At 37.9% G+C, this 24,875-nt stretch overlaps 7 protein-coding genes across 7 annotated transcripts; 4 read left to right on the plus strand and 3 right to left on the minus strand.

Annotated features, from left to right (window-relative positions):
• Positions 1 to 1,317: 1,317 nt before the first annotated feature.
• Positions 1,318 to 2,443, plus strand: LOC119071669. Its single transcript, XM_037176647.1, has 4 exons — positions 1,318 to 1,559; positions 1,767 to 1,819; positions 1,886 to 2,008; positions 2,076 to 2,443. The coding sequence occupies exons 1-4, from the start codon at positions 1,449 to 1,451 to the stop codon at positions 2,260 to 2,262; spliced, it is 474 nt and encodes a 157-aa protein (XP_037032542.1). The 5' UTR covers positions 1,318 to 1,448; the 3' UTR covers positions 2,263 to 2,443.
• Positions 2,444 to 3,888: 1,445 nt separating this feature from the next.
• LOC119071670 (dynein regulatory complex subunit 2) lies at positions 3,889 to 8,453 on the minus strand. The gene is made up of 7 exons (XM_037176649.1): positions 8,240 to 8,453; positions 7,967 to 8,169; positions 7,069 to 7,118; positions 6,782 to 7,005; positions 4,630 to 5,022; positions 4,403 to 4,567; positions 3,889 to 4,330 (listed from the first exon to the last, which is right to left on the minus strand). Exons 1-7 carry the CDS (start codon positions 8,375 to 8,377, stop codon positions 3,902 to 3,904), a joined length of 1,602 nt encoding a protein of 533 aa, XP_037032544.1. The 5' UTR covers positions 8,378 to 8,453; the 3' UTR covers positions 3,889 to 3,901.
• Positions 5,219 to 6,780, plus strand: LOC119071671 (odorant-binding protein 59a). Its single transcript, XM_037176650.1, has 3 exons — positions 5,219 to 5,329; positions 5,971 to 6,429; positions 6,494 to 6,780. Exons 1-3 carry the CDS (start codon positions 5,264 to 5,266, stop codon positions 6,725 to 6,727), a joined length of 759 nt encoding a protein of 252 aa, XP_037032545.1. The 5' UTR covers positions 5,219 to 5,263; the 3' UTR covers positions 6,728 to 6,780.
• Positions 8,454 to 8,595: 142 nt separating the features above from the next.
• LOC119071673 lies at positions 8,596 to 12,349 on the plus strand. The gene is made up of 6 exons (XM_037176652.1): positions 8,596 to 9,499; positions 9,565 to 9,857; positions 9,918 to 10,067; positions 10,139 to 10,294; positions 10,354 to 10,515; positions 12,171 to 12,349. The coding sequence occupies exons 1-6, from the start codon at positions 8,657 to 8,659 to the stop codon at positions 12,193 to 12,195; spliced, it is 1,629 nt and encodes a 542-aa protein (XP_037032547.1). The 5' UTR covers positions 8,596 to 8,656; the 3' UTR covers positions 12,196 to 12,349.
• Positions 12,289 to 13,177, minus strand: LOC119071674 (probable prefoldin subunit 6). Its single transcript, XM_037176654.1, has 3 exons — positions 12,978 to 13,177; positions 12,679 to 12,779; positions 12,289 to 12,606 (listed from the first exon to the last, which is right to left on the minus strand). The coding sequence occupies exons 1-3, from the start codon at positions 13,048 to 13,050 to the stop codon at positions 12,403 to 12,405; spliced, it is 378 nt and encodes a 125-aa protein (XP_037032549.1). The 5' UTR covers positions 13,051 to 13,177; the 3' UTR covers positions 12,289 to 12,402.
• Positions 13,178 to 13,310: 133 nt separating this feature from the next.
• On the plus strand, positions 13,311 to 18,593 carry LOC119071672 (endoribonuclease Dicer-like). The gene is made up of 3 exons (XM_037176651.1): positions 13,311 to 13,479; positions 13,546 to 18,124; positions 18,184 to 18,593. The coding sequence occupies exons 1-3, from the start codon at positions 13,387 to 13,389 to the stop codon at positions 18,402 to 18,404; spliced, it is 4,893 nt and encodes a 1,630-aa protein (XP_037032546.1). The 5' UTR covers positions 13,311 to 13,386; the 3' UTR covers positions 18,405 to 18,593.
• Positions 18,594 to 20,595: 2,002 nt separating this feature from the next.
• On the minus strand, positions 20,596 to 24,092 carry LOC119071675 (gametocyte-specific factor 1 homolog). Its single transcript, XM_037176655.1, has 3 exons — positions 23,824 to 24,092; positions 23,596 to 23,739; positions 20,596 to 20,901 (listed from the first exon to the last, which is right to left on the minus strand). The coding sequence occupies exons 1-3, from the start codon at positions 23,998 to 24,000 to the stop codon at positions 20,764 to 20,766; spliced, it is 459 nt and encodes a 152-aa protein (XP_037032550.1). The 5' UTR covers positions 24,001 to 24,092; the 3' UTR covers positions 20,596 to 20,763.
• Positions 24,093 to 24,875: the final 783 nt, after the last annotated feature.

The raw sequence follows: 24,875 nt of genomic DNA on the forward strand, positions 1-24,875 counted from the left end.
ATTCACGCGGCATGTCCTGGAACCAAAGCTGTGAGAAACGGTTAAATTATTTGCACATATTATTTATCGGCTCATGATATCCATACTTTGTCCTGTGATCATCAACAACAAGAAAATCATCAGAACGAGTAGGGTGAGGGTTTAAAGCAATCTTCCTAGCTATCTGAGGGGCGTGAAGATTTCCATTTAGAAGATCAGGAGTGAAAAGAACACACGCATTAACTCTACGTCGAGCTAGTGGTTCAACATTGATCGACTCACACCTGTCGATATACGGTGGAAGTCTGTAGTTCTCGTCGCGTCTCACCGTTCGCCGAAGTGCGAACATCAGAAACTTCTTCTGGATCGATTCAATTCTATTAACAAAGGTGTCTTGGTACGGATGCCAAACGACTGAAGCATACTCTAAGTACGAACGTACGTGCGCGAAATACAATTCAATGTTTTAACGCTCTTAAATTCCTTACAAGTTCTGATGACAAAACGAAAACCGAGCATCGAGAAAGATGTCGCAATCACATATTCGACATGTTTACCGAACGTCAACTTCTCGTCCATAAGAACTCCTAAATCTTTTACTACTTTTGAACGAGTCAGTTGAACACCGTTAACACCGAATTCGACTATGGATCTCTTACGAGTGAAGGAAATCACATTCCATTTCTTAACGTTTAAATACAGTCGGTTAACTTTACACCACTGCAAGAACCTGTTTAAATCACGTCGGAGAGCACTAGCATCAAGCACGTTCTTAATTACCTTGAATATCTTTAGATCGTCGGCGTACAGCAGGTAAGGAGAAGTTGAGTAAACTTTAGTAGCGTCATCCATAAACAGTAAGAACAAAAGTGTACCAAGATGGCTACCTATTTGCTATGCAATGCCAAAACTTGACATATAACCTTTAACCGTCACATACTGCCATTCATCTGTTATCGATAACGACGACAAAAATAATAACAAGCTCTAGGTAATATGGTCCTTTATACAATAAACTACATGTTAAAAAAAATGAAGTACAAGAAATCAATCGATTAAAAATACTTTACGTGTTACGGCATGTTTCATTTTCATTTACATTGCCTAATCACGTAAAGCATTGTACTTACGAGGTTCCAAGTTGTTATTTGACAAGTGGGGATTACAGCCCTCCCCTTCGGGTCGAGACCTGATAATAATACTGGTAATGCTTGCAGTCTGTAACAATTTAAACCAATCCCAGCTTCAAAACAAAACAAATCGACGCTTCAATTTGAAATCACAAATTCGAAAGCACCTTAATGTCTACGATGTCTACACACTGCCCAAACTGCTAGCAACACTGACATTTGATGTTTGTGATGTAACACCGGGGAAAGAAGTGATATTCACGGTTCTAACATTAATATTTTCCGATTGTAAAATTTTTGTTTTTCATTGAAAAGAAATAATTTTACAACTTGTTTACAATGAGCACCACAATTCAGACGGGTAACTCATGCTCGTTATGCGAAAGAATCGGCTTGAGACCACTTACCAAGCAAAACATTCTGTATTACTATGCCCCCCTCAATGGAATGGTATGTGAAATTTTTTTATTTATTTCATTTTGGAAAAATAAATTTCGTCAGGTCGGTGAAGATGTTGAGCATCTTGTGACATCCATAAATCCTTGTGAAGCTTTTATTAGAATGATAATGATGTTTGAGGTCCGATGAACTTATGCGAAGTTGTGAATGCCCCACCGACCGTAATGTGACTCCTAAAATTACAATTTCTATTTCCAGGTCAGCTACGCAGCAATGTCAATAAATGTCATGAATCCGTCACTTGCATATAGGTGAGCCAGACCTCATAAGTTTTATTATTACATCAGAATGTGTCAGATTATCTTTTCATTCTTTAGATTGTTCCCCAAGCGAGATGTGACCAACTTTTTGTTAATCCACACTTTGTTTGGAACAACTTTGTACGTTTTCAGTAGACCACATTTGCAGAGTGTCGACAGCAAGAAGAGGGTAGCTTACAGGTTAGCATTCAGATTTTCATTAGTAAATCGAAACAGAATGATGCAACGCACTTTCTCTCTGTGATAGCATTCTAGGCAGCTCGATGTTTACATTCGGATCAATTTTGTTCTGGGCCATTGCTCGAAATGCATTGCCGAAGGATAATAACGCATTGTCCACTGCTGTTGGAGTTGCTAGCGGTTTTGCCATCGCCAGATTAGGATATGACTACTTCAGTCATGTCGATTCGAATGTAGTGGCGAAAACCTCGTAAATAATTTGAGTGAAGGAAAAATTGGTCGATCCGTTTCAATGTTTGCTAATCTATAGTTTCTGAACTGATTTTTAGATCCTTTGCTTTTATCTTTTTTCTATTTCATATTTTCAAGCAATTAATTGTGGTAACCCAAAAAAGAAATGTGAAAGAAAATACATAAAATAGTAGAAACGAAAAATGTGAAAACTGGCGTTTTAAATTGATATGAACCGAGTCGACTTATTTGCGGAACACACTCTAATTGCACACCATAACGATTAAATAATTAAAATATTTTCCAACCAGTGTGCGAAATGGATTGTAAACAGAAGTATTTATGTTCGACTGTCACGGTGAGTGTGAAAAAATTGCGAATAAAAAATTGCCTGCATGTTCAGTCCTGACTGTGGATAAGTGTTGGTGAGGTCGAGACATAACTTTTTTGCTCCAGCACAGCTTGTGCAGCACAAGACGTTCCGGCGAAGTACCGAATTGTATCGAAAATGAAGATTTAATAAAACCAAAGATTTTAAAGGCATACCTTGTGCCGGAACAAACTTTTTTGCAATGTCAAACTGAATATGCAAGAACTTTTTTATTTAAACATTTTTCAAGCTCACCGTGTGTCAAAGCAAAAAAAAACTTTCACGAAAACTTTCTCATATTAATGCAAAATGAGTTTTTCGTTTATTTATAATGCGTAGGTACATGAAATACGTGAAAACAAACAACACTGGCTGTGTAGCTATAGTTTAAAGGTCATGGTTAAGTTTAGAAGTTTTTCTTAAGCTATTTAAATATTGTAGATAGTAGTTTACGGGCAGGTGTAGAAAAGCGAAACCATTCTGCAGATACAGATCGCAAAAATGTATTAGAAAAACTGATTTCGTCCAAATGTATACGATGAGGAAAATGTACCTCCTAGGGGAAGATGATTTTTTTCTTCTCTTCTATTGGTTTTAAAAATGTTTGAAGATTTTTAAGAATTCTAAAATTCTTGAAATGATATTAGCCCAATCTTTTCTAGGTCTCAGAAAATATTTTAAACTTTATATGATCTTTCCCAATATGAACTTGCCTGGTGCCAGTGGAACTTTAACACTAAGTTGATTTTTGTCAAGTAATAGTTTTCCTTTCTTCTGCAAGACTGAAAGGAAACGTATTACTTGCACCTTGGTAGCAAGTACAGCAATGGAGATAGCATGTACAAAGGGTTACTTGTACTTATGAGGTACAGAAGTTTAGATAGCAGTAACCATATTACTTGGACTGAGAAGGTGCCACAAGGACAAGACCGATAATGTAGAAAAATTATGCCTGGAAAGAGCCAAGATTTAATATGCTAAGGTTGCACTGCATAGCAAAAGATGTCGGTGTCGGTAACTGCAACTGCATTTGAATACAAAATTTCAACGGCCACCTCCAAAAAGAACAAAGCTCCGCATGGGAAATCTGCATAAAAATAACTAAAAAGTTTACAACTCACTTTTGACCTGAATTCTCGGACATTCGTACAATATCTGAAAAGTTGTGATCCTATTTGTATCGCCTTGGAAGTGGCAAAGAAGGTTGTAGAAAAAGATTTAATATTTTGATTCGAACTCAACTCTAGAGCTGAGAATCGAAATATAGTGTACGGGCTAGTTTTCCTATAAATTCACTGCGAAACGATTTTCTTGCTCCCATTCCCATGAACAATCGAATAAATTTCCGGTTCTTTTCTAAATTTACCGGATGTTAAGTTTTTGCTCCGAACGGCAACGCTCAAATTACCCTCCTGAACTATACTGAAACAGGTAACTGGTCGACGACGATCTTTATTCAATCCTCTGCCAGTTGTTCCGTTGTTAACTTCAATATGACCGACGCGTTCAACTTTCATACTGCTCGGTCTCAATTTATCTTTTGCATTGCCGCCGCCATTGGCAATTGTTACAGTTGTTAAATAAGCTTTCAATTTTTCCTTCAGCTCACGATTTTCTTCTTTGAGGGCCATTTTTTCTTCGCTTAAGCATGCACAATCGATACGGGCGTTGTTATAGCGGAGCCAAAAGTTCTCTAAATTCGAAACAATGAACATCGTTTTCTGAACAAGAAAAATGGGTTGAATGGGTGTAAATACGAAGATCGAGTGAAATTGTACGTGTTTGTTACATACTTCTTTGAACTCCTCTGGCGGTTTCTTTAAGTCATTTTCTTGATTGCCAAAAAGGGTTTTCTTTCTACCAAACGGAAATACTTGTTCACGTTCGGTTTCTAGTTTCTTACAAATCGCCGCAATTTGTAAAATGTTTTCTCCTCTCTTCAGAGTGTCCTTCAGTTTCTGAATTATTTCAATTGTTACCTTGAGAAAATCGTTAAAACTTGAATGATTTAGGAACTTACCGCTGCAGAGTTATGACTACAAACAACCATATGCCTCAAATTATTCTTGTCTTTCAGCAAACCTTCGTCCATTTCCGACTTTATTTTTCTCTGCTTTTCGTGCAGCAACTTCTTGTACTTCACCAGCTCCTCAATGTGCAGACTCTGCTCTTCGCGCAAATTTTCCAAGTCCAATTTGAGAAAACCAATTTGTTCGGTTGCTCGAGCCACCTCGTTATAGTGTAATCGAATGACCTTTGTGTCCTCGTCGTCACGTTGTCTCAATTCAATGTACTCGTTGTGGTATTCTTCGGTTTCATGCAAATATTCGTTCAGAATATCTTGAAATTCTTTCCACAATTTTTCCATTTGTTGTTCACGGTCATTGGTAATTGTTTGCAGTTTCAATATCAACTGTATCAATTTGTATCATTAATTATTTGATGTCTAGTAATTATGAGTGAAAATAAAATGCAAAAATATAGAATCAGTCGTTCAGAAATCGAATTGAATGAATTTGATGGACACATCCGAAGTTGCAATTATGAGTTAAAGAAGAACGTATTTTGTTGAGCATATATAAAGGTAAGTACAAATGTATGCAGGTTTTGTTAAAGTTGAATTTATCGCAGATTAATTGGAAATTTTAATCAACATGGCACGGGTGAGCAAATTTGGGATTTTCTTCTTGGTGCTAATGGTTTCATTTTGGACTTGTCATGTGAGTTGCAATAAAATTTTTGTTTCTTTGCCTATATATTTGGTACTTGTATGAAACATCTTTGTTTAAGGGAACTTACTCAGCCTTAATTATGTCGAGTCTATTACTTGATTTGATCTTAACATTTTCAAGAGATGTACATAATCTTCTACCACAAAATTTTACTTTGCCACAATTTACGATTTTAGTTGACGTGGAATGGAACCAAATACCAAATCGACTCAAACTCTACTGTTATTTTCAAAAGTTTCAGTGAATGTAGTTATAGATTCTCTGTGCTTTCAAAAGCGTTTATACCGAATGGGAAACTGCTACGGAAAGTCATGGTCCAGAAAAGCCACTATAAAAATACACGTAAAGGCTCATATTGTCTCAAAGTCATGCTACAACGTTTTTCGAAGCTGTTTCCAACTAGGTTTAATCAGCGTTGCTCCACAAAATCTACGAAAAAAGTGTTAATCTAGATTTCGTCCCTATTCCCAATCCATCGGAGTTACCATTCACTGTTATTTTTCTTGTTTCGGGTGATAAAGGCTTACTGGTAACGCCAGACAGCATCTTTAAAATTCGTTCGAAATTTTCTAGAAATTGTCCAGCTTTCACTCCACTGTTCTAATGCTAAATTCTACATTCTTAAACAGACACTTCGATGTCAGGTAGAGGAAGGCCCGTCTGAAGAAGAACTGAAAAGGGTGGTCCGTATATGCATGCGAAAATTAGGCGATGAATCCGATCGAAACAACGCAGAGGACAGCTATGAAGACAGCAACAGTAATGAAAGTTACGATAATAATCGACGGAACACCAATAACGCCAAGAATGGGAACAATGGTCGTGGAAATCGTTTTGCAAGAGATACGGATCGATGGCAACAGCAAAATGGTTATGACAATGGTTACGGAAATAGGAATCAACAAAGGTATGACAATAATAGATACGGGAATAACGGTAATTACGGAGGCGAATATGGAAATAGTGGATTTTCGAACAATGAAAGTAATCGCAACTTCAACATGACCAATCGGAACAGAAATGACAATGAAAATGACGGATACGATAAATCTTGTATGATTCAATGTCTCTTTCAGGAAATGAAAATGGTAAGACCACTAAAAACACTTAATGACTGACCAGCTTCACCGGTTAACTTTAACGAAATTCCAGACCAACAACGAAGGTTTTCCGGATAAACATAAAGTGGAGCGATTGGTCAGCCAAGACGTCAGAGATCGTGAAATGAGAAACTTTCTACTGGATTCCATACAGGAGTGCTTTCATATTGTCGAAATGGAACGACGACGCGACAAATGTGTTTTCTCAAAGAATATTGTTTCATGTTTAGCTGAACGAGCAAAGGCCAATTGTGATGATTATTACAACGAGACAATGATTTTTTGAAGAATAAAATCAATTGAGAACCACCAATTGCAATTCGCAATTGGTAGAACTTACACCACTTTTTACATCATCGACTTTTTTCAAGTGACGATGATGAACCTTGTCCCGGTCATTGTCTGCAATGCTTTCCAATCCATAAAATACACATTCCAGCTCAACGTGTGCTTTAATTTTCCGCTCTTTGTACGTCTGAATTTCTTTGTGATATTGATTGAGCATCGACTTTTTTTCGTCCAAATAGCTAGTCTTTAGAAAGGTTATACGGTCGGTGTGGAGTGCTAAAATAGAGTTATTTAGAAAAATGTCGCAGAGGGGACTATAAACAAGAGTCTTTCACGAACCAATCAATCTTTCTATATTTTCAATATGGGCATGGAGCATTGTTGAGTACCTGCAATAACAGCGGACTTTATCAAATCAACCACAGGCTTGAAAAGGCAGGGACCATCTTTCCATATTCCCATATTTTCCATAATTTCCCAGGTTTTCCTTCACTTTTGAAAAAATATTTTTTTGGGATATTTGGAAAAGTGTGGGAAAATTTAAGAAAATATTGGAAGATGTTTTCACAAAAGTTATCCATGTGAAAAGGTATTAGCCAGAAGCCTTAATACAATCCATCACTTAGAAATTCATGGACGACAAGCATATAACTGGTATTGAATTAGAGATGAGTGGGCATAGCAAATTTTTGTGCCCACATGCCCACTATGCCCATCATTTGAAAAAATGAGCCCAATGCCCAGACCAATGCCCACAAGTAAAATACCCATGGGCACAAGCCCAGCCCACAAACTTTGTCAACAAAAATCGCTGATTTAGTTAGTGTTAAATATGTCTTGTATGGGTAATAAGTTTGTATAAAGACATTCTGCTAGTGATTCCCATGAATTAATGACGAACGTTTCAAGCAAAATTTGATTCCAGGATCCAAAAAAATTCCGATATTACACTAATTATCGAAAAATAATTCTTATGAATTTATGGGATGACGACAACAAATCGTAATTTGGGCGCCCAAGTTTTATAAAAATGCCCACACCCAGGCTTATGCCCACGAACTCTGAACCCCATTACGCCCATGCCCATGGGCATAAGACATGGGCTGCGGGCAGCCCGCTTTTGCGGGCGGCCCACTCATCTCTATATCGAATCTGTTACTTCTATCGATCTATGCGTATGCATTTTCGACAGGCGGACAAAACTTATTTTGCTACTAAAAGTAGGAAATGTACAAACATCTCTTCGTTTTCATCCAGATCATTGAGAAGCCGCTGGATAATATCATTCTTTCGCGTCAACGCATCGTCAAAATACTCTTCAACACTTTTGATTTCCGTCTTCAATTCATTGCATTTTATATTCCGTAGAATCGATCGCCATTCTTGGTTGATTTTTGCCAAATTTAACCGTGAAAATGCCTCCTCTCGTTTCAATTTATTCTACAATGTTGAAAAAGAGGTGTAAAAAGCGTGTCTAACACTCTCGGAGGTGTTTAGCGTTGAGGGGTACCTTCATGAAAATCGATATCAGTTGCTGTTTCCGTCGTCTGGCTTCCTCTTCGATTTCAGCTCTATGCTGCAGATATCGTAAACGCTCCTCCTCTGACATTTTTGCCAGTTTATTTCCCGCTCCTTTCTTTTTACCCATTTTTAATCTCTAGACACAAGACTTGCACAGTACAGCCTACACTGAATGAACCGTTTAGATTCACTTACAAATTTAAATGAAAGTCCTTTTTAAATTATTGATTTAGACGTTGCTAATACAAACGCTGTTAAGATCCCAAACGTGCCCGTTGTAACAGTTGTAACCTTAGTTACGTTGGTTGGTTGCAATCAAATTTATGTTTCAATAGATAGTAGTAATCCATCCGATTGTTATGCCATTACATTTTCGAAATTTTATAAATTGAAAAAGTTACAAATTATGAGCGAGGAGAACAATGAAAATTCTTCTAAAATCCAAAGTGACAATGAAGATGCGGATGATTTCGCTATAATTTCTAAAAGTGATAACAACGAAGAAATTGTTACCGCGACTACGAGTGCAGAATGCGTGGTCGACTCCACGTTGAATCCAGTGGAGACAGAATTGGGAATCAATTCTTCAAGGGAAATGAGCCAACAAAGTCAAACTTCAGTGGAGGACGAGCCGAAAATCAATCCTTCAGTGAAAATCAGCCAACAAAGTCAGGCTCGATCCATGGTCGATACTTCATCGAATGCAATGAGTCAACAAAGTGAAGTCATTTCAATGTCCAGCATTGGAAACAACCAGACGAATTCTAATTCGTCCGCGTCTGGAACGAACGACAGCAAAATCAATTCTTCCGATCGTTCAGGAAGTTCGTACATTTCGAGTGAATCGGAACGAACTTCATCGGAAGGTTTCAATCGCCATGAAATTGAGGAATCCGTTCTAGATATGATCAGACATATCGAAGACGAAATTGAAGCAGAAGAGCACGATGGTTCAGATCAATTCCAAAACATGGAAATGAAAATCAAAACATCACGGGTAATGGTTGCTATTGAACAGATGATTCAGAAGTTGGAAATAGCGTTCTGTCTGCCGTACATTTTTGTGGAAAATATGCACGACATGAACAAACTGTGCGGCGACTCGTTTGTGAGCAAATTGATGAATGAATATTGTAAGGTACGTGACGAGGACATCGACGTTTGCAGATTCCAGCCGATCGTTATAAACTGCATTAATGATGCTTTCGAAGCGGGATTCAGTGAATTTGTTGACCTTCATCGGAGTAAGGTTGGGTTAACGTTGCGTTGTTCTGGCGTTGGATTTTTATTTAAAATTATTTTCATTCACTAAAGATTCCGGAAACAGAAACCAAGCTGCTATCGACAATGATTCAGTTTAAGTGTATGGCCGAATGGCAAATGGAAATGTCGGCTATCAAGGCGATGAATAAGGAGAAAACTTTACACAAAATGTGGACGAAAAACGAAAAGATCAAAACAAAAATTTCTGAAATGCAGGAACAGTACGAAAATTATCGGAATAAAATGCAGGAATTGGTGAACGAGAAGAGCAAAACAATTGCAACGCATAACGAGACCATTGCTGATCTGGAAAGACGTAACACACTTGATATCAATGCAGAAATGTAGTCGACTCAAGTACCGGTTGCATTTGTGGTAAACTAAATAGGAACTTGTACTTTCAGATTCAAATCCAACAAAGAAATGCGACGACTATGTGTCAGCAGTGAAGAGAAACAGAGGATTCTTACGGCCGAACTGGAACAAATCAAGGAAACTTACGAGAAATTGGTTCAGAATAATTTGTTGGTGGAGAAAAAGCTTCGCGACCAAAAGTACGTACTAAAACCTTCACTTCGACATGAGTTCTCACTGAAAGATTTTTCTTGTATTTTTTGGAAATTAGATCGAAAACCAGACAAAAACTGCAGACTGTACTGACGAAATATGACACTGGTGTAGGCGAACGTTTTGCTGAACTGATGAGAATACGATGCGATTTGGAGGACGAAACTGTGCTGTATGAAAATAAAGTGAAGGAATTCCAGCGTCAAGAGATTGAGTAAATTTTACAATCCCTGTTTATACGATAAGGTCACTTCATTGTTGCTATATTTGCAGATACAATCAGATTATGTTCGATAAAGCAGAAGTTGAAGCGAAAGTCAGAGAAGAAAAGTTGCTGTTGTTCATGATGAACCGGTCGGCCAGAATTATTCAAAGGGCTTACAAGAAAATGATGAAAAAGAGGAAGAAGGGAAAAAAGGGAAAGAAAGGAAAAAAGTAATGTAGCGTTCCTTAGCGTCGTTGCAGAGCATATGTTATAGGTTAAAAAAATATTTTACTTGCACCCTGCGAAAATCAAATTTTCGCAAGGAACTCAACGGTAACACTTGCGATAATTTTCATTTTCACAGGGCTTTTCTCAAGTAAAATACTTTAAGTAATTGTTTGGAGATTGTTTTTTTGCCACGAGGGATCATAGCCCTCGCCTTCAGCTCTGGCTCTCAGCAAAATAAAAATCTCCAAACGAGGACGTACTGTACTAAGAAAAATTCATTCGAAATCAGGCCAAAGCAACGTAGGTGATTTTTTGTTGAATTATAAGGTCAGACATTTCCGATCAAAATAGTGCTACTCATCCCACATGCCTGATGGTTCGTGTAAGTAAAGCATTACGACTCGTCGTAAAGTGTAGGCGGATAATTTCTGGGATAACCATACCATTGGATATCTTCTTTTTACAAAAATTCTCAAAGCTTTCTAACTGAAAATGTTTACATTATTATCACTAATTTACATTGCTTTGGCCTTACACGACACAATGTAGAATCGGTTCTTTGAAAGTTAATACGCCATAATGACACACATATTGACACTTTCGCTGGGCGAAGCATAGCTAGCAACACAATTAACAAAAATTCCGGAATAGAATTAGGGTCTTTAACAAAATGTAAATAAAAAGCTTCGGACGTGGGCAGCAAAAAAAGAGAGTAAGACCAGAAGACAATTTAAGCTTCCGAAAAAAATAGTCCGACTGTACATGGACTAGGACACATCATTAATATTCGACGGATGTGGAAGATGTGAGGTCAGATTTTTAACTTGAGTTAAATTTACAGTATGCTACTCATTCAAACCTACAATTGATGTTTGGATTAACAGTCGCACATTTTGCTGTTTTTTCAAAGAGAATCGAAAAATGTTATTGGGTCATACCTGTGTTCGCTTTGAAAGAAATGTACCGAATCGCAACACTCTAATTTTACATTAAATTTCCATCAATTGCTTTAGGAACTCCTTCAATAACTCTATGGACAATGTTCATTGGACATTGTTTGTAAATAGATTTTCATGTGAAATCTTCCCAATCTTCAGTTAATTGACCAAGCAGTGTCTGAATGATCATACCATTCATAAGGCCACGGTTAGAACATTATCCGCAACATTTGTTCTGCGACTTTATTTTTGCTTTTACCTCAGCGCACCTAAAAGCGAAAGTGCCTAAGATTAACTGTCCAAGACAGGCATGTATACAACTTTACATGTAATGGCAAAAACTCTGAGAAATATTTTAAAATTGCTCTCATTTGACAACACCGCATGCAAAAAGGTCTTTCTTACGAACGCTCAAAGGTGAAGGTTTTCTTGTCGAATAGGAAGACGTTTGGCCTAATAAGGTCTGATAAACTCATTCAGCGTTTATCGGTCCTGGAGAAGGCGGCTTTACATTGTGAAATAGTTATTTGTGTACTTGGTTTGGACGATGTATTTACACAAATTTCCAAAATTGACCTCGATTTTGACTCCAAGGCATGAAAATAACATAATGTAGTGGATTCGTAGTTCCACCTTTCTATTGATTACAATTTGTATTGTCCTCATTAAACAACAATTATTGCTAACTGCACGAAACTAACACACACTTTAATTTGCAGAAGAGCCAAAAAGGCCAAAAAGTAAACTAACAATCCGAAACCCAATCAAGACACATTTCCATTAAGCGAAGAAGTGTTGAAAAATCGCAAATTTCAATTTATTGGGCCAAAAAAATGTTTTTTTAGTTTTTAGTTTTATTTTGTGTTAAATTAATAATAAAAAGAGTGAATTTTTGTTCATAATTTTTGTTTTGCCTCAAACATCAGAATATACCCTGTACAAAGCGAAAAATTATTTCATTGCAACGGAAACTTGAAATTGCTGCTGCAACTTTTGCAAATTCTCCCTGTGCTTATCCTGTCGCTTTTCCAACGTTTCTATTGTCTCGTTGCAGCGCTTCAGCTCCTTCTTGATGTATTCCATTCGCTTGGCAACATTCTGACGACTTTCTTCGAGCTCTTGCTTTACGAGAACAGGTCCGAATAGTTTGTAGACCTGAGATGAGATTCAAACGGATGCCAATTAATTCAAGAATTTTACTTTTAATGTTCGTACAAAGACAATTACTTTATTGTCCGCTCCGAGGAGATTCAGTTCATCCAACACACTTTTATTTTCGTTCAGCTGACCATCGAGGAGTTGTCGTTGTTGCACCAGTTTCGAAAATTCTGTGAATGTCAACATAACCTCAATATTGGGTCTCTAAATTAGGATTAGAATACGCGCTAGTCGCTTAAACGATAATTATTTGACTCTACATTACGGTAGTGGCTGCTGAGAACCCTTCCTTTGTTTATTTCACTAATTTATTGCCAATACTAACAACAGACGGCATACCGAATTGCTCAACTAAAGGAAAATCTTACCTTTCTGCGCTGATTTGAACTGTTCAACCTCGGCGGTGATTTTCTTCTGAATGGCGGTACTATCTTTATCCATTTTAAAGGTAACTGTATCTGGTTGTTGCGCTTGTCGATAGCAAAATAAATTAGAAAAACTAAAAGTCGACGAAAGACTCACAGATCACACAATGTTTTTTTAATTCAATGGAAATGTCATTCCCTTGCTGTCATAGTAGAAGAAACTACTACAAAGGTAGTAGGTAGACACTCATTAGGTACCAGATGTACCAGAAGCATTTGACTTCTATGTATTTCAGTTGGGAACTAGTGTGGATGTTGATGGGAAATTACCGAAATTACATCAAACTTCATCCAGAATATTCGGGGAAGTACACACTCATATGTTTAGCGACATTTCGTTATTGTGACAAGTATGTCATCATTGATAGAGAAGCAAGAACAGCAAGAAGCAAAAGAAATGGAAATTGATTTACCCTTGGAACTGCCTAAGGCCCGTCCTTACCAGGTAAGAATTAGAAACAATTCAATAGTCACGCATAAAAGAGAACATGCAATTATTGTCATCATCCAGGAGGAGCTGCTAGCAACTGCCAAGGAAAAAAACTCGTTGATTTGTCTAGGAACGGGAGCGGGTAAAACGTACATAGCCGTTATGCTGATTTCTCATTTTTCGCACGAACTGGAGCCGCCCTACGACGAAGATGGTAAGAGAACGTTCTTCTTAGTGCCTACCAGGCCTTTAGTGAAACAACAGGCAGCAGAGATTGTGAAGAAAAGTCGATTAGGTGAGAAAGATGTTGGCGAATATACTGGTGATATGAATGTCGACTTCTGGTCGAAGGACGTTTGGCTGGAACATTTGCGTACCAAGAAGGTGTTCGTTATGACACGGCAGATTTTCCTCAATATGTTAAATTCGGCAATTATTCCGTTGAGTAAGGTGAATCTATTGATATTCGACGAAGCCCATCATGCAGCACCGAAGGCAAAGAAAAAAGGAAAGGGCAGTGGAAAGGACACGAACGATGTCTACAAGCTGATAATGGATTTTATTCATTCGAGGCCTGAATCGGATCATCCACGTATTTTGGGACTGTCAGCAAGTCTTATTAACGCTAACAGCAATGCGGTGGCATTACAACGGACAATTAGGGATTTGGAAGGCACTTATAAGTCGTCTTGCACATCCGTTACCGATTTGGATGATGTACGTAAATACGCAACGGATCCCGTAGAAAGTATTTGGGAATATGCCAGCGACAGTGCTGTGATTGGATTTGATTGTGCTCACGTTCAGACATTTTTATCATCAGCTCGGGATGTTTTCTTTGAAATGGATGCATACAAAGCTAGTCTGGACCGCAAAAATGACAGCAACAGAACCGAACAAAATACAGATGAAATACCGACCAACTCCATGGCCATTACTCTACCCATAAGTGTGGATGCTTTAAAGAAATGCGAAAGTATGATCAGTGACATTCTTCAATCGATGGGTCCTTGGTGTGCGATAGCTGCATGCGATTTTTATATTCAAGAATTTCAGAGCTACATCGAACTTTACCAACACTCATATCCAGGATTTTGTAGCATTTTAACAACGGTTAACGACATGATAGAGACAGTCGTGGGTCTTCTAAAATACAGCCTTTACATACGGCAAGTGTCACTCAACGATATGCTCCTGAAGTATATTTCCAACAAAATGGAACGTCTTCTTTTATTGTTGATGGAGTACAGCGATCCGAATAAACCTTTAGCTGGAATTATATTCGTACAGCGTCGCGCTATGTGTAAGGCGTTATGCAAATGGTTGCAAAAGATCAAAGAACTCAATTTAAAGAAGGCAAAGAATCCATTTGACTTTCTCAAAACTGACTACATTGTTGGCGAAGCAGCCCGACCCGGATTTGCCAATAAAATTGCTGTCAAGGCTGCTCAACTCCAGAAGAAGACTTTGAACAAGTTCCGCAGTGGTGATCTGAACATACTCGTATCGACATCAATTTTGGAAGAAGGACTCGATGTGTCCCAGTGTAATCTTGTTGTTCGATATGACGGCGTTGACTCATTCAGACAGTGGGTTCAATCACAAGGACGAGCAAGATCAAAGGATGGTCGATTTGTGGTTTTCAGTAACTCAACATCGGTGACCCAACAAAGTCTTGATAACTTCAAAGGTATGTTCAAAGAATTACAAACACTTGCAACAAGTAGAAAGCATACGAATCCTTCGTCCGTATCCCGTACCCCGCGTAATATACCAGAAGACGAAATGCCACTGATCAACCCAGTTAATGGAGCAAGAATTACCCTAGACACCGCCAAGGCAATGGTCTTTATGTACTGCAGTCGACTGCCGTCTGATGCATTCTTTTCCACAAATCCATACGAAACTAGGATTGAACATCCGAATGGATTTCAATTTGTCATTAGGTTGCCAATAAACTCTCCAATTAAGCGGGCAATGAAAGGACCTGTTAAGCTAAACGAATCCTTGGCGTGTAAAACTGCTTATTTAGAAGTGTGTCGCATTCTACGCGAAGAGGACGAAATCGATGAGTCGTTCGTTCCATACACCAAGTCATCAAGGCTCAAGAGGATAATTGACGAATTCAATCTTACATGTTCGATCGACGACGATGAAACGTACATTGATGGACCGAAACCTGGAACGGCCAAACGACGGCAAATTTATTCAAAGTCTTTCGAGACGATGTTCGCTACCTTGCCAATCAAGTCGTCGACAACGATCTGTCTTTATTCGATTGACGTACAGCCCAAAACTGGCAGAAATTCTATTGGTTTCATTTGTTCAGAAGATGTACCACTTAACCGGATTGTTTCCAGCTTTCCAGTTTACATCAAAACTGCTGAGTATAAAATTTCAGTTGCGTCTTGCGACACAGCCTTTCATCTCAGCCCGGAACAGCTTCACCAAGTGCAATTATTCCATCAGGTAGTGTTTCATGAAAGTCTCGGATTCAAGAGGAAACAATTGAAGTTCGACGACTCGTCTCCTGTTTATGTTGTTCCGTTGAACGATGAATTCGGTGTTGATTGGAATATGGTTCAGGTCACATTGGATCGCAATAATACGAACGCAACGATCATCACCAAGAATGATGCATACCAACAACATTTCACATTCAACGAAAGTGTTTACAACGATGCTATGGTGTTTCGACGCTATGAACCGTTCGGTCTTTTCGAAGTCCTTAAAGTTAGCACTAAGACTCCAAGTTCACGATTTCCCAATAATGACAACGGATACACGACATACGAGGATTATTTCGGTAAACAATATGGCTTGACGATCATTCATTCGCACCCGTTACTGTGTGTGGATCCAATCGGCTTTAACAGTTCCATTAAACAAGTGGCACTAACCAAAGCCGAACAGAAACGTAAACCTATTGAGCTAGTTCCAGAATTGTTGTTGATCTTTCCAATACCGACGTCGTTTCATCGTCAGTGCCGTCTTCTACCTGCAATTTTTTATCGATTGTGTCAGTTCTACAACATAGAAACATTGAGAGAACGAATAGCGACGGAGGCTAATTTTGGATGGGCAACAGCTAATCACAATTGGGGTCCATTGAACGTTGAGTCTGTGCAGAGTATTTGCCGACAGGAGAAAGTAGTGCGAGGCTCTGCAAAGAACAGCGATAGTGATGCAAACGGCGACGACAGTGAGCGGTCGATGGATTCTAACGATATGGAAGTGGATTCTTCATTTCAAATGGATGAAGATATGGGTTCAACGATTAGTCAGTCTGAAGACATTTACGGCGATGTCGATGAATTGAAAAGAAAATATTCGAACTTCAATGTTAAAGCCTATGCGTACTCGATGAAGCAGAAACTGATGAACGACTACAAGAAGTTTTTGGAGGCGCCAGTAGTTGGCTACGATTTAGGTGATCACAGCCAGTATTTGCCACAAAATTCTGAAATTCAAAGAAATCGCTTCGTTGACTTTGAAAGAGTCAAATCATTTGATCGTCACACTAGGGTTGACATGTTTGGACCTAGTCCCAGTTTAATTCTGCAGGCATTAACGACAAACAAAGCAATTGACATGTTCAATATGGAGAGATTAGAGACACTTGGCGACAGTTTCCTTAAATTAACAACGTCTGCGTATTTTTACTACAAGCTACCAGTACTCAATGAGGGATACTTGTCTTTATTGAAAGTGAATCAAATCTCGAATCGTAATCTGTATCGTTTGGGATCAAAAAAAGATTTGGCCGAATTTGTGGTAGCTCATCAATTTCAACCGTGCAACAATTGGCTTCCTCCAGGATTTTCCGCGGACATAGATACGTCGGAGAAAAAGGAGAAACAAGATGGAGAATCATGCAACAAGTACACTGAGCAACGAATTTCCGATAAATCAATAGCTGATTGTTGCGAATCATTAATTGGAGCATATCTGTTGTCGAGTGGACCAATGGGCGCAGTAAGTTTCATGACATGGTTGGGTATTCGAATTGTGGATCCACAGTCGACTGAAAACAATGGCCATTGGCTTCCACCGCCCCGATCACCAAAATCTACTTCAACATCGGGTGATTCAGAAATCAAAATCAAAAACCTTTCGTCAACGTTGACCGAATTCGAAGAGCGTATTGGATACAATTTCCATGACAAATGTTTCCTCATTCAGGCTATGACACATGTGTCGTATCACGACAATACCATAACTGATTGCTACCAGCGATTGGAGTTCCTCGGAGATGCTGTCTTGGACTATCTCATAACACGGTACATATACGAAGATCCCAACCGCTTTAAGCCTGGCGATTTGACTCAGCTAAGAGCATCTCTGACGAACAATGCATTTTTTGGCTCGCTGGCGGTCAAGAATCGATTTCACGTTCACCTAAAAATGAGTTCGTACGATCTCTACCGTTCCATTCATTCGTTTGCTGATAAAATTAAAACCGATGCAAAGGATGACATTGTCTTTGGCAATTTCATGACGCTTCTCGACGAACGAGAGACCCAGGATTCAGATGAAGCCGAGGTGCCGAAGGCGTTGGGTGATGTGTTCGAAGCTGTTGCTGGTGGTATCTATTTGGACTCTAATTATTCGCTGGATGCTGTATGGCAGGTCTACTACCCACTCATGGCGAGTGAGCTTGGTAAGATTTTGCTGTGGAACATTTGATTCAAAGTTTAATAAATTTCGTCCGCTTTTCAGAGAACTTCAGCAAAAATATTCCGAAAAGTCCGTTGAGTTTGCTGTACATGAAATATCAATCTGTGAAATTCAGCGACGCTGTAGCAGTGAACAAGCGTGAGGTCAGTGTGACTGTTACGATCAAGCATAAAGGAGGAACGTTTACCGAGGATGGCTACGGCAAAAATCGTTATTGGGCTAAAAGTTCGGCAGCAAAACGTGCCTTAAGGCGAAAAATGTAATAAAAATCGAGAAAGAATCGTACTCATTGAAAAATTACGTATGAGCTCCGTAAGATTCGATACTCAATTTATCGGTGTTTCGTAAGAATCAAGCCTCTACGTAAAACGTACAAGTTTATATCTGTCCTGTGAATGTAGTCATTTCGTAGGAATTACGTTTTACTGGTCATCTTACATTTTGTGCGGTACTTTCCGAATGAAAATATCAACCGATCTTATCGTATTTTATGCCACACAAAACATGTGAGACGGCCAATACAATGTGAAATAACTTTTTTCGATGGACTAATGAGCTATATCGTTTTACGTACGTGTTGAGTCTTACACATCTCTGGGAATGTTACAGACCGCCTACGTAATTCTTAAAGAACTTAGAAAACCATTTAAAGCGCGCTGTGCGATCTTCTGACACGTATCATTGTTAACTTTTTAACTTATATTAATAGCAAAGGTGGCGGGAAATTGTTTTTTTTTTTATTAAAATTCAAGTTTTTGAAAATCTATAAATTGAATCGGTTTCATTCCTTAGGCGAACCTTGCCTTTTCTTTACATATAAGAGATCCTTGGCTCGGACATGCGTATTGAATGATTGACATTCTTAAACGGTCTTTTTAATTGTTTGATAAGGAATATTATGAAGGTTTTCTATCTTGGAACATTTAGAAATCAGCTTGATCTGATCAGCTTCGGGTCAGGTCCGATACTGGAAGTAAAGCCTGAACTGAAGTGAATCTGGCTTTGTCGAGACCAGGTAGCCTAAAATGATCATACAAATGTTGCAAGGTAGCCCGAAAGTTTTCAGGTCAAGTTTGACCTGATTACTAAGTCAAGCTCAGGTCAAACAGATGACCTCTGGAATATTTTATATCAAGTTTTTGAAAACTCGTTTACGAACTTTTTCGATTTTGTCTTTTTTGAAAACTACTCGTTCCTCAACCAACACACTTGCAACACACCGACACTTGCATATGAATGAGTTTATGATCTGTCCCTTGACCGATGAAACTTCAAACCAAAATAGTTCGAAGAGAAATTTATTAGAATGTTCTTAGAGCATCTTGGATTCTTCTGTATTCGGTCTGCTAGAAGATGATATAAGAATCCACTAATGTTGCTCTAAGAAAGGTCCTACAGATTTAGTGTTATTTCATAATAAAATTTCGTTCATCACGGGAGTGGTCATGAAAATTGCTGCATTTACTCTCGTTGAAATTTAAACTTATATGCTGCCAAGACTCATGTCACTTACGTGGCCTCTGCTAATGCAAAATTTTGATTGCACTTTTAAGACTAACAAGTAAAGAGTTATAAAATCACATTTACACTCTCCCACTGTGACGCACTGCTTGCAATTATGTAACTCATGTGTTTAATTTTAGAAATTTCAAGTGCATTACCCAGATCGGGTCTGCTTATATATATTGCGTTGTGTATAGAAAGTTTGTTATTTGTCATTTTGAACCATTAGTCGAATCGAATTACATTTGCTATTCCTTAGACCCTAAATAATTTAACTAAAGAAACATCTTTTCATCGACAACATCAAAGATTCGGTTGTGAAAGTTGATTTTCGTTGAAGACAAAACTGTTTACAACAGAATGCTGATTGTGTGGTATAATAAAACGTGCGAAGAAATCTTTTTCTGTATGTTCAACAACAACACAGCATGAGTATTTCATAGACACATCATGAATTTTTTCTATGCCTGTGTAGGGTCATAAAAATGTTTCAAAATGATTATGAATGGTCTGGAATTTGTCACTGTCACGAGTGTAAGAAAAAGTACTTGTTGAAGTATTTTACTCGCTGCATCTACGGAAAATGAGTCATAATTCATTGACATGAGCGTTGGAACTCATTCATCTAAGGCCCCGATGAATGAGAACTGACGTGGGTAATGATTTACGTAATTGTTTGAAACTTTTTACGTTGCAACAATATCTTTTGTAAAATAGCTGGCTGAAGCGTAAATGGTGAATTACAGTGGACATTCGATAAAAAAAGGAATAAATCTTATATTCGAACCTGAGGTCAAACAACCAACGCAAAGTTCTATTTTGCGTTGTACCTGGAAGAACTTAATATCCCAGCTTTAGTTTTGTTCCGTCGACAATTCACTTGTAAAAGTTCAGATTGTATTTTCTCATACTTCCCGGCCGCATCATCATCAATAGTACAAACTGCACAAATCTGTCACTGAGAATTCAAGTTTTATTTCGAGTGTCATTTCGTTGAACAAATTTACAATTTCTCTTCAAAATATTCAACTTTTGGTTATCAATAATAAAATCTCATCGCGACAAATCAGTGGTAAATATTGGAAAATTATGAAAAAATATTTCTTTGGTGTCGTCTCTTCATCGACGTAGCTTGTTTAGGCGTAAGCGTTCAGCTTCACGGAATGCACGTCGTTCGGATCTCGGTGCTACATTCAACTGGCGAAGAACTGGTGCCTGTTCGACATATGCTTGTGGATTGTACGCTTCCACATGTTCCTGAAAAGTAATTAGAAATACGCTTGTGAAATGAGGTATATTTTTAGCGAATTAAATAGGGTAGGTGTAGTGTCGATTGATTTTGTATTGTCTTTTCCACTATATTGTTTCATAAAAACAAATCGATCTATTGTGTGGTGTGGTAGAGCAAGAGTTCCCACCTTAAACTTTTCAAAACATTGGTTTTCTTGCCATCGATAAACTTCGTTGCCACCGAAAAGTTTATAATTTCAGACGAAAAATCATCCGATGACAAATCTGAAGACTCAACACTATTCATTCGAAAATCACTGAAAATTAGCCGTATAAGCAATATGTGCACCATCATAATAGTGCAGTTGATAAGGACCATTTATAAGAGAACGTTTACACTCGTATAAAAGCTGGGCTACCTCTCTAAAAGTTTATTTTTCTCATTGCAAAGCAGGTAAAATTATCATTAAGGAATCTACTGATAATTTTGTTGGAAGTCTCAGATCTTGGATCAAAAGATATCCCACAGTGAAAGACGAATTGTTAAGAAAGAATAATTTTGATGTTTATTTAATGACTGCAACAGAACGAATGATTAGCTAACACGATTATAATTTACATTTAAGTTTCCTTAGGATCACTAGATGAATATATAAATTGCATATTCCAACACTCTTCCTCAATTTATATATTACTCCTTCTCAAATATGTAACTCTCCCAACCATTAATAAGCGTAATTCACATAGCCGTCCGATTCATCTCCATCCTTTTCTGAAATGGATATGGTTGTTTCAACTGAATTCCTGTTATAGATTTTGCTTCTTGATGTGTCATCTTTACCGGAATCTTTACTGCCATCTTTGCTGGCGTATACCTTTAACTTTCTTATCCTCCTTATTATTTTAGGATAATATGTAGCCGTTGGAGAAGAACTTGTGACCAATTCATACGTAGCTGATTTCTTTTCTTCATCGCCTCTTTTCAATGATGAAAATCGGTCTTCCAATTGCTGCTTTAATTTCTGTATCTCGTTTAGATCTTTTACTGTCACCAATTTATTTAATGTCCGTGTGAACGCTCCCTGAAACGCCTCACACTATCCTTTAATTGATGTTGATGTCATAACGACTGCCCATACATTTCTTTGCAAGAAAATTTATTTCGTTTCACCGTTCGTCGTTGGAAACTTTGTTGATTCGTTGCTGCTGCCTTGACGACTGTCTTTACATTTCTTCGATAGAAAATTTATTTTGTGTCTCCGTTTGTCGTCGAAAAAACTTTAATTTAGTCGTGAATTTTACTTTCACAAGTTATTCTTTCAATCTCTGGGCCCATAACCTGTTGGAAGTCTCAGATCTTGGATCAAAAGATATCCCACAGTGAAAGACGAATTGTTAAGAAAGAATAATTTTGATGTTTATTTAATGACTGCAACAGAACGAATGATTAGCTAACACGATTATAATTTACATTTAAGTTTCCTTAGGATCACTAGATGAATATATAAATTGCATATTCCAACAAATTTTACCTACTTTACAATGAGAAAAGTTAACTTTTAGAGAGGTAGCCCAGCTTTTATACGAGTGTAAATGTTCTCGTATAAATGGTCCTTATCAACTACACTATAATGCTTAGACAGAAAATACATGAGCAATTTTGAGTTGATGGGATCGACGATTCTGCTGCGTTTTCCATTGTAATTCGATATTCACCACAGGATAAACAATGAAAAAAACAGCATAATTCAGCACCACTTTGCAATAATCATGTTTAAAGACATTTTTTAAATCGTAGAAACTTGGTGATTACAAAATGGTGTCCTGTCGATCGAATCAACGCAAATTGTTCATGTGCTATCGGTCTTTACTTATGTCTATGCCTGTGAATTTTGAATTTTTTTCGGCCCTTTGCATGAATAATTACATTCGTACCTGTCTTGGACAGTTGATTTAAAGCACTTCCGCTGGCGAAATCGACTAAAATCACTATTCCAAAACAGCTACGTACATAACTATTTCAACACAGAATATACAGTGGATCAGTGCCTTGTAAATTTGTGTTAAAATGCCAATGCTTTCAATGATGATAAATGCTCTTCATCGCCCAAGGTCACAAAGCGGTTCTATGGCATACAATTTCGTTGAAAGTATGGCTTCAGTGCATTATGTTTCGTGGTAAAAGATATTCACATACGATCACTCTGTTGAATAATGTTCGTTCTCTCTCTCTCTCTACACGAATTTCGCTGCGAAGAGAGCAACGACCATCTTCCTCTTTCAAACAGCTACAAGAAATTGTTTCAATAAGTTTTCAATACTCTCCCAGCATCAAATAGACAATTCACATTTTTTTCATTGTTGAAACAATCGAATTCTCAGAAATGTCCCGTTTGTTTTTGTCTTTTCTATTTTGATATGCTAGAATATGCAAAAATGATTCGTACACAAAATGGTTTTCGAAAACCCACGAATGGCTTCTGCTGATAAAGGTTTTAAAAATACCTATTGGCCACGATAATGGTGCCACGTTTTAATTCGAATTACTAAAATAATTCTAGCTACTGGAATATGTACACATTAACCCGAAAAAATGTTCATATTTCAAATGTTCAAAGCACTATATAAGTGACCTTGTCCTCCCAACATTTGAAACAATCGCAAGTATTCGATTGACCTCGATCGTATTTTTCCAGTAAAATCTAAGCGTATTTCACTTACATCGTCCCAGTTTTCTTCGCTTTCCGGCAATGGTACGAACACAGGCTCTGGTGCCGGTGGACGATTTAGTGCTGCTGTACTTGGTGCAATGGGAAATCTATACAAATCGAAACTTGATCGATCTTCGCAACTTTGGACGTGTGCCTATAAAAAGCCAAATGAAACAACAAACAAAATTAGCTTTGCGTTACTAACAGGTCGGTATGTTATTGCGCATGATGCACATACATCGAATTCTGCCTCCAAAATTAAATGAGTTGAATTGAATGGGCAGTTTTTCAGCTTTATGTTCGGATACTGTTTTCTGCATTTTACCAAGTGCGTTTGGAATCTTTCTCTGAGAATGTTGTGGCTTTTGTTATATGGGCAAGTTACCATTGCACTGTATCCTGGTGCCATTGCCATTTTACGTACAATGTGTAATGTTTTGCAATGAAGTCCTAATATCCGTGTATGTTGTATAAGCCTACTGAGGCGACTAATAATAACAAAGGGAAAAAATTTGTCGAATACGAAAGGCACGACAAGACATTGCACGCAACCCAACCGAAACAAATTGCATTGAATATGTAATAGACGTTAGCCTGACGACGCACTAGAGTGACTAGAGTGTGTTAACAACAGGTGTTTAAATCAGAGAACTCAACCCTCATTAAGAGGACCTTTAAGATAATAATCAATTCCGAGGCTACGATTATTTTTACGTATCTGTGGTGGACGGTAGATTTTAAGCAATTTCGTGAGTTGTAGTACGAAAAATACTATTTTTCTCCTGTCAAATTTGACAGTAAAACAAAGAACAATTTGAATAGACTGTTATGATCAACGCGAGAGAACCGAAAACTAGTTAATTATAACTTGTCTTGGGGTACTTGTCAAAATATTGCTTTCTCTTTCAACATGGTACGTTGAGAGCGAGAGGACCGATGACCGGTTTATTATGAGTTGCCTTGGGATACTTGTCAAAATATTTCTTTCTCTTTCATCATAACACTATAACACTATATAAGAGATATTTCTGGCATAGGGGAATCTGGCACATGCGATCACAGTATGCTCCCTTTTACTACATGTAACGAAAGGTCATGACTGTGACAGATTCGCCCCTTAGAGATGAATCTGGCACACCATCAATTTGTATGCCTATCTTGTATGCCCCCATGCCTATCTTTCGCTTTATGTACTCATACTCTCAGCTGCCCGAGCAGCGCTCAATAGTGTTATGATGAAGAGAACAAGATATTTTGACAAGTACCCCAAGGCAAGTTAAAATAAACTGG

The sequence above is a fragment of the Bradysia coprophila genome (assembly GCF_014529535.1).
Source record: "Bradysia coprophila strain Holo2 chromosome IV unlocalized genomic scaffold, BU_Bcop_v1 contig_5, whole genome shotgun sequence".
NCBI lineage: Eukaryota > Metazoa > Arthropoda > Insecta > Diptera > Sciaridae > Bradysia > Bradysia coprophila.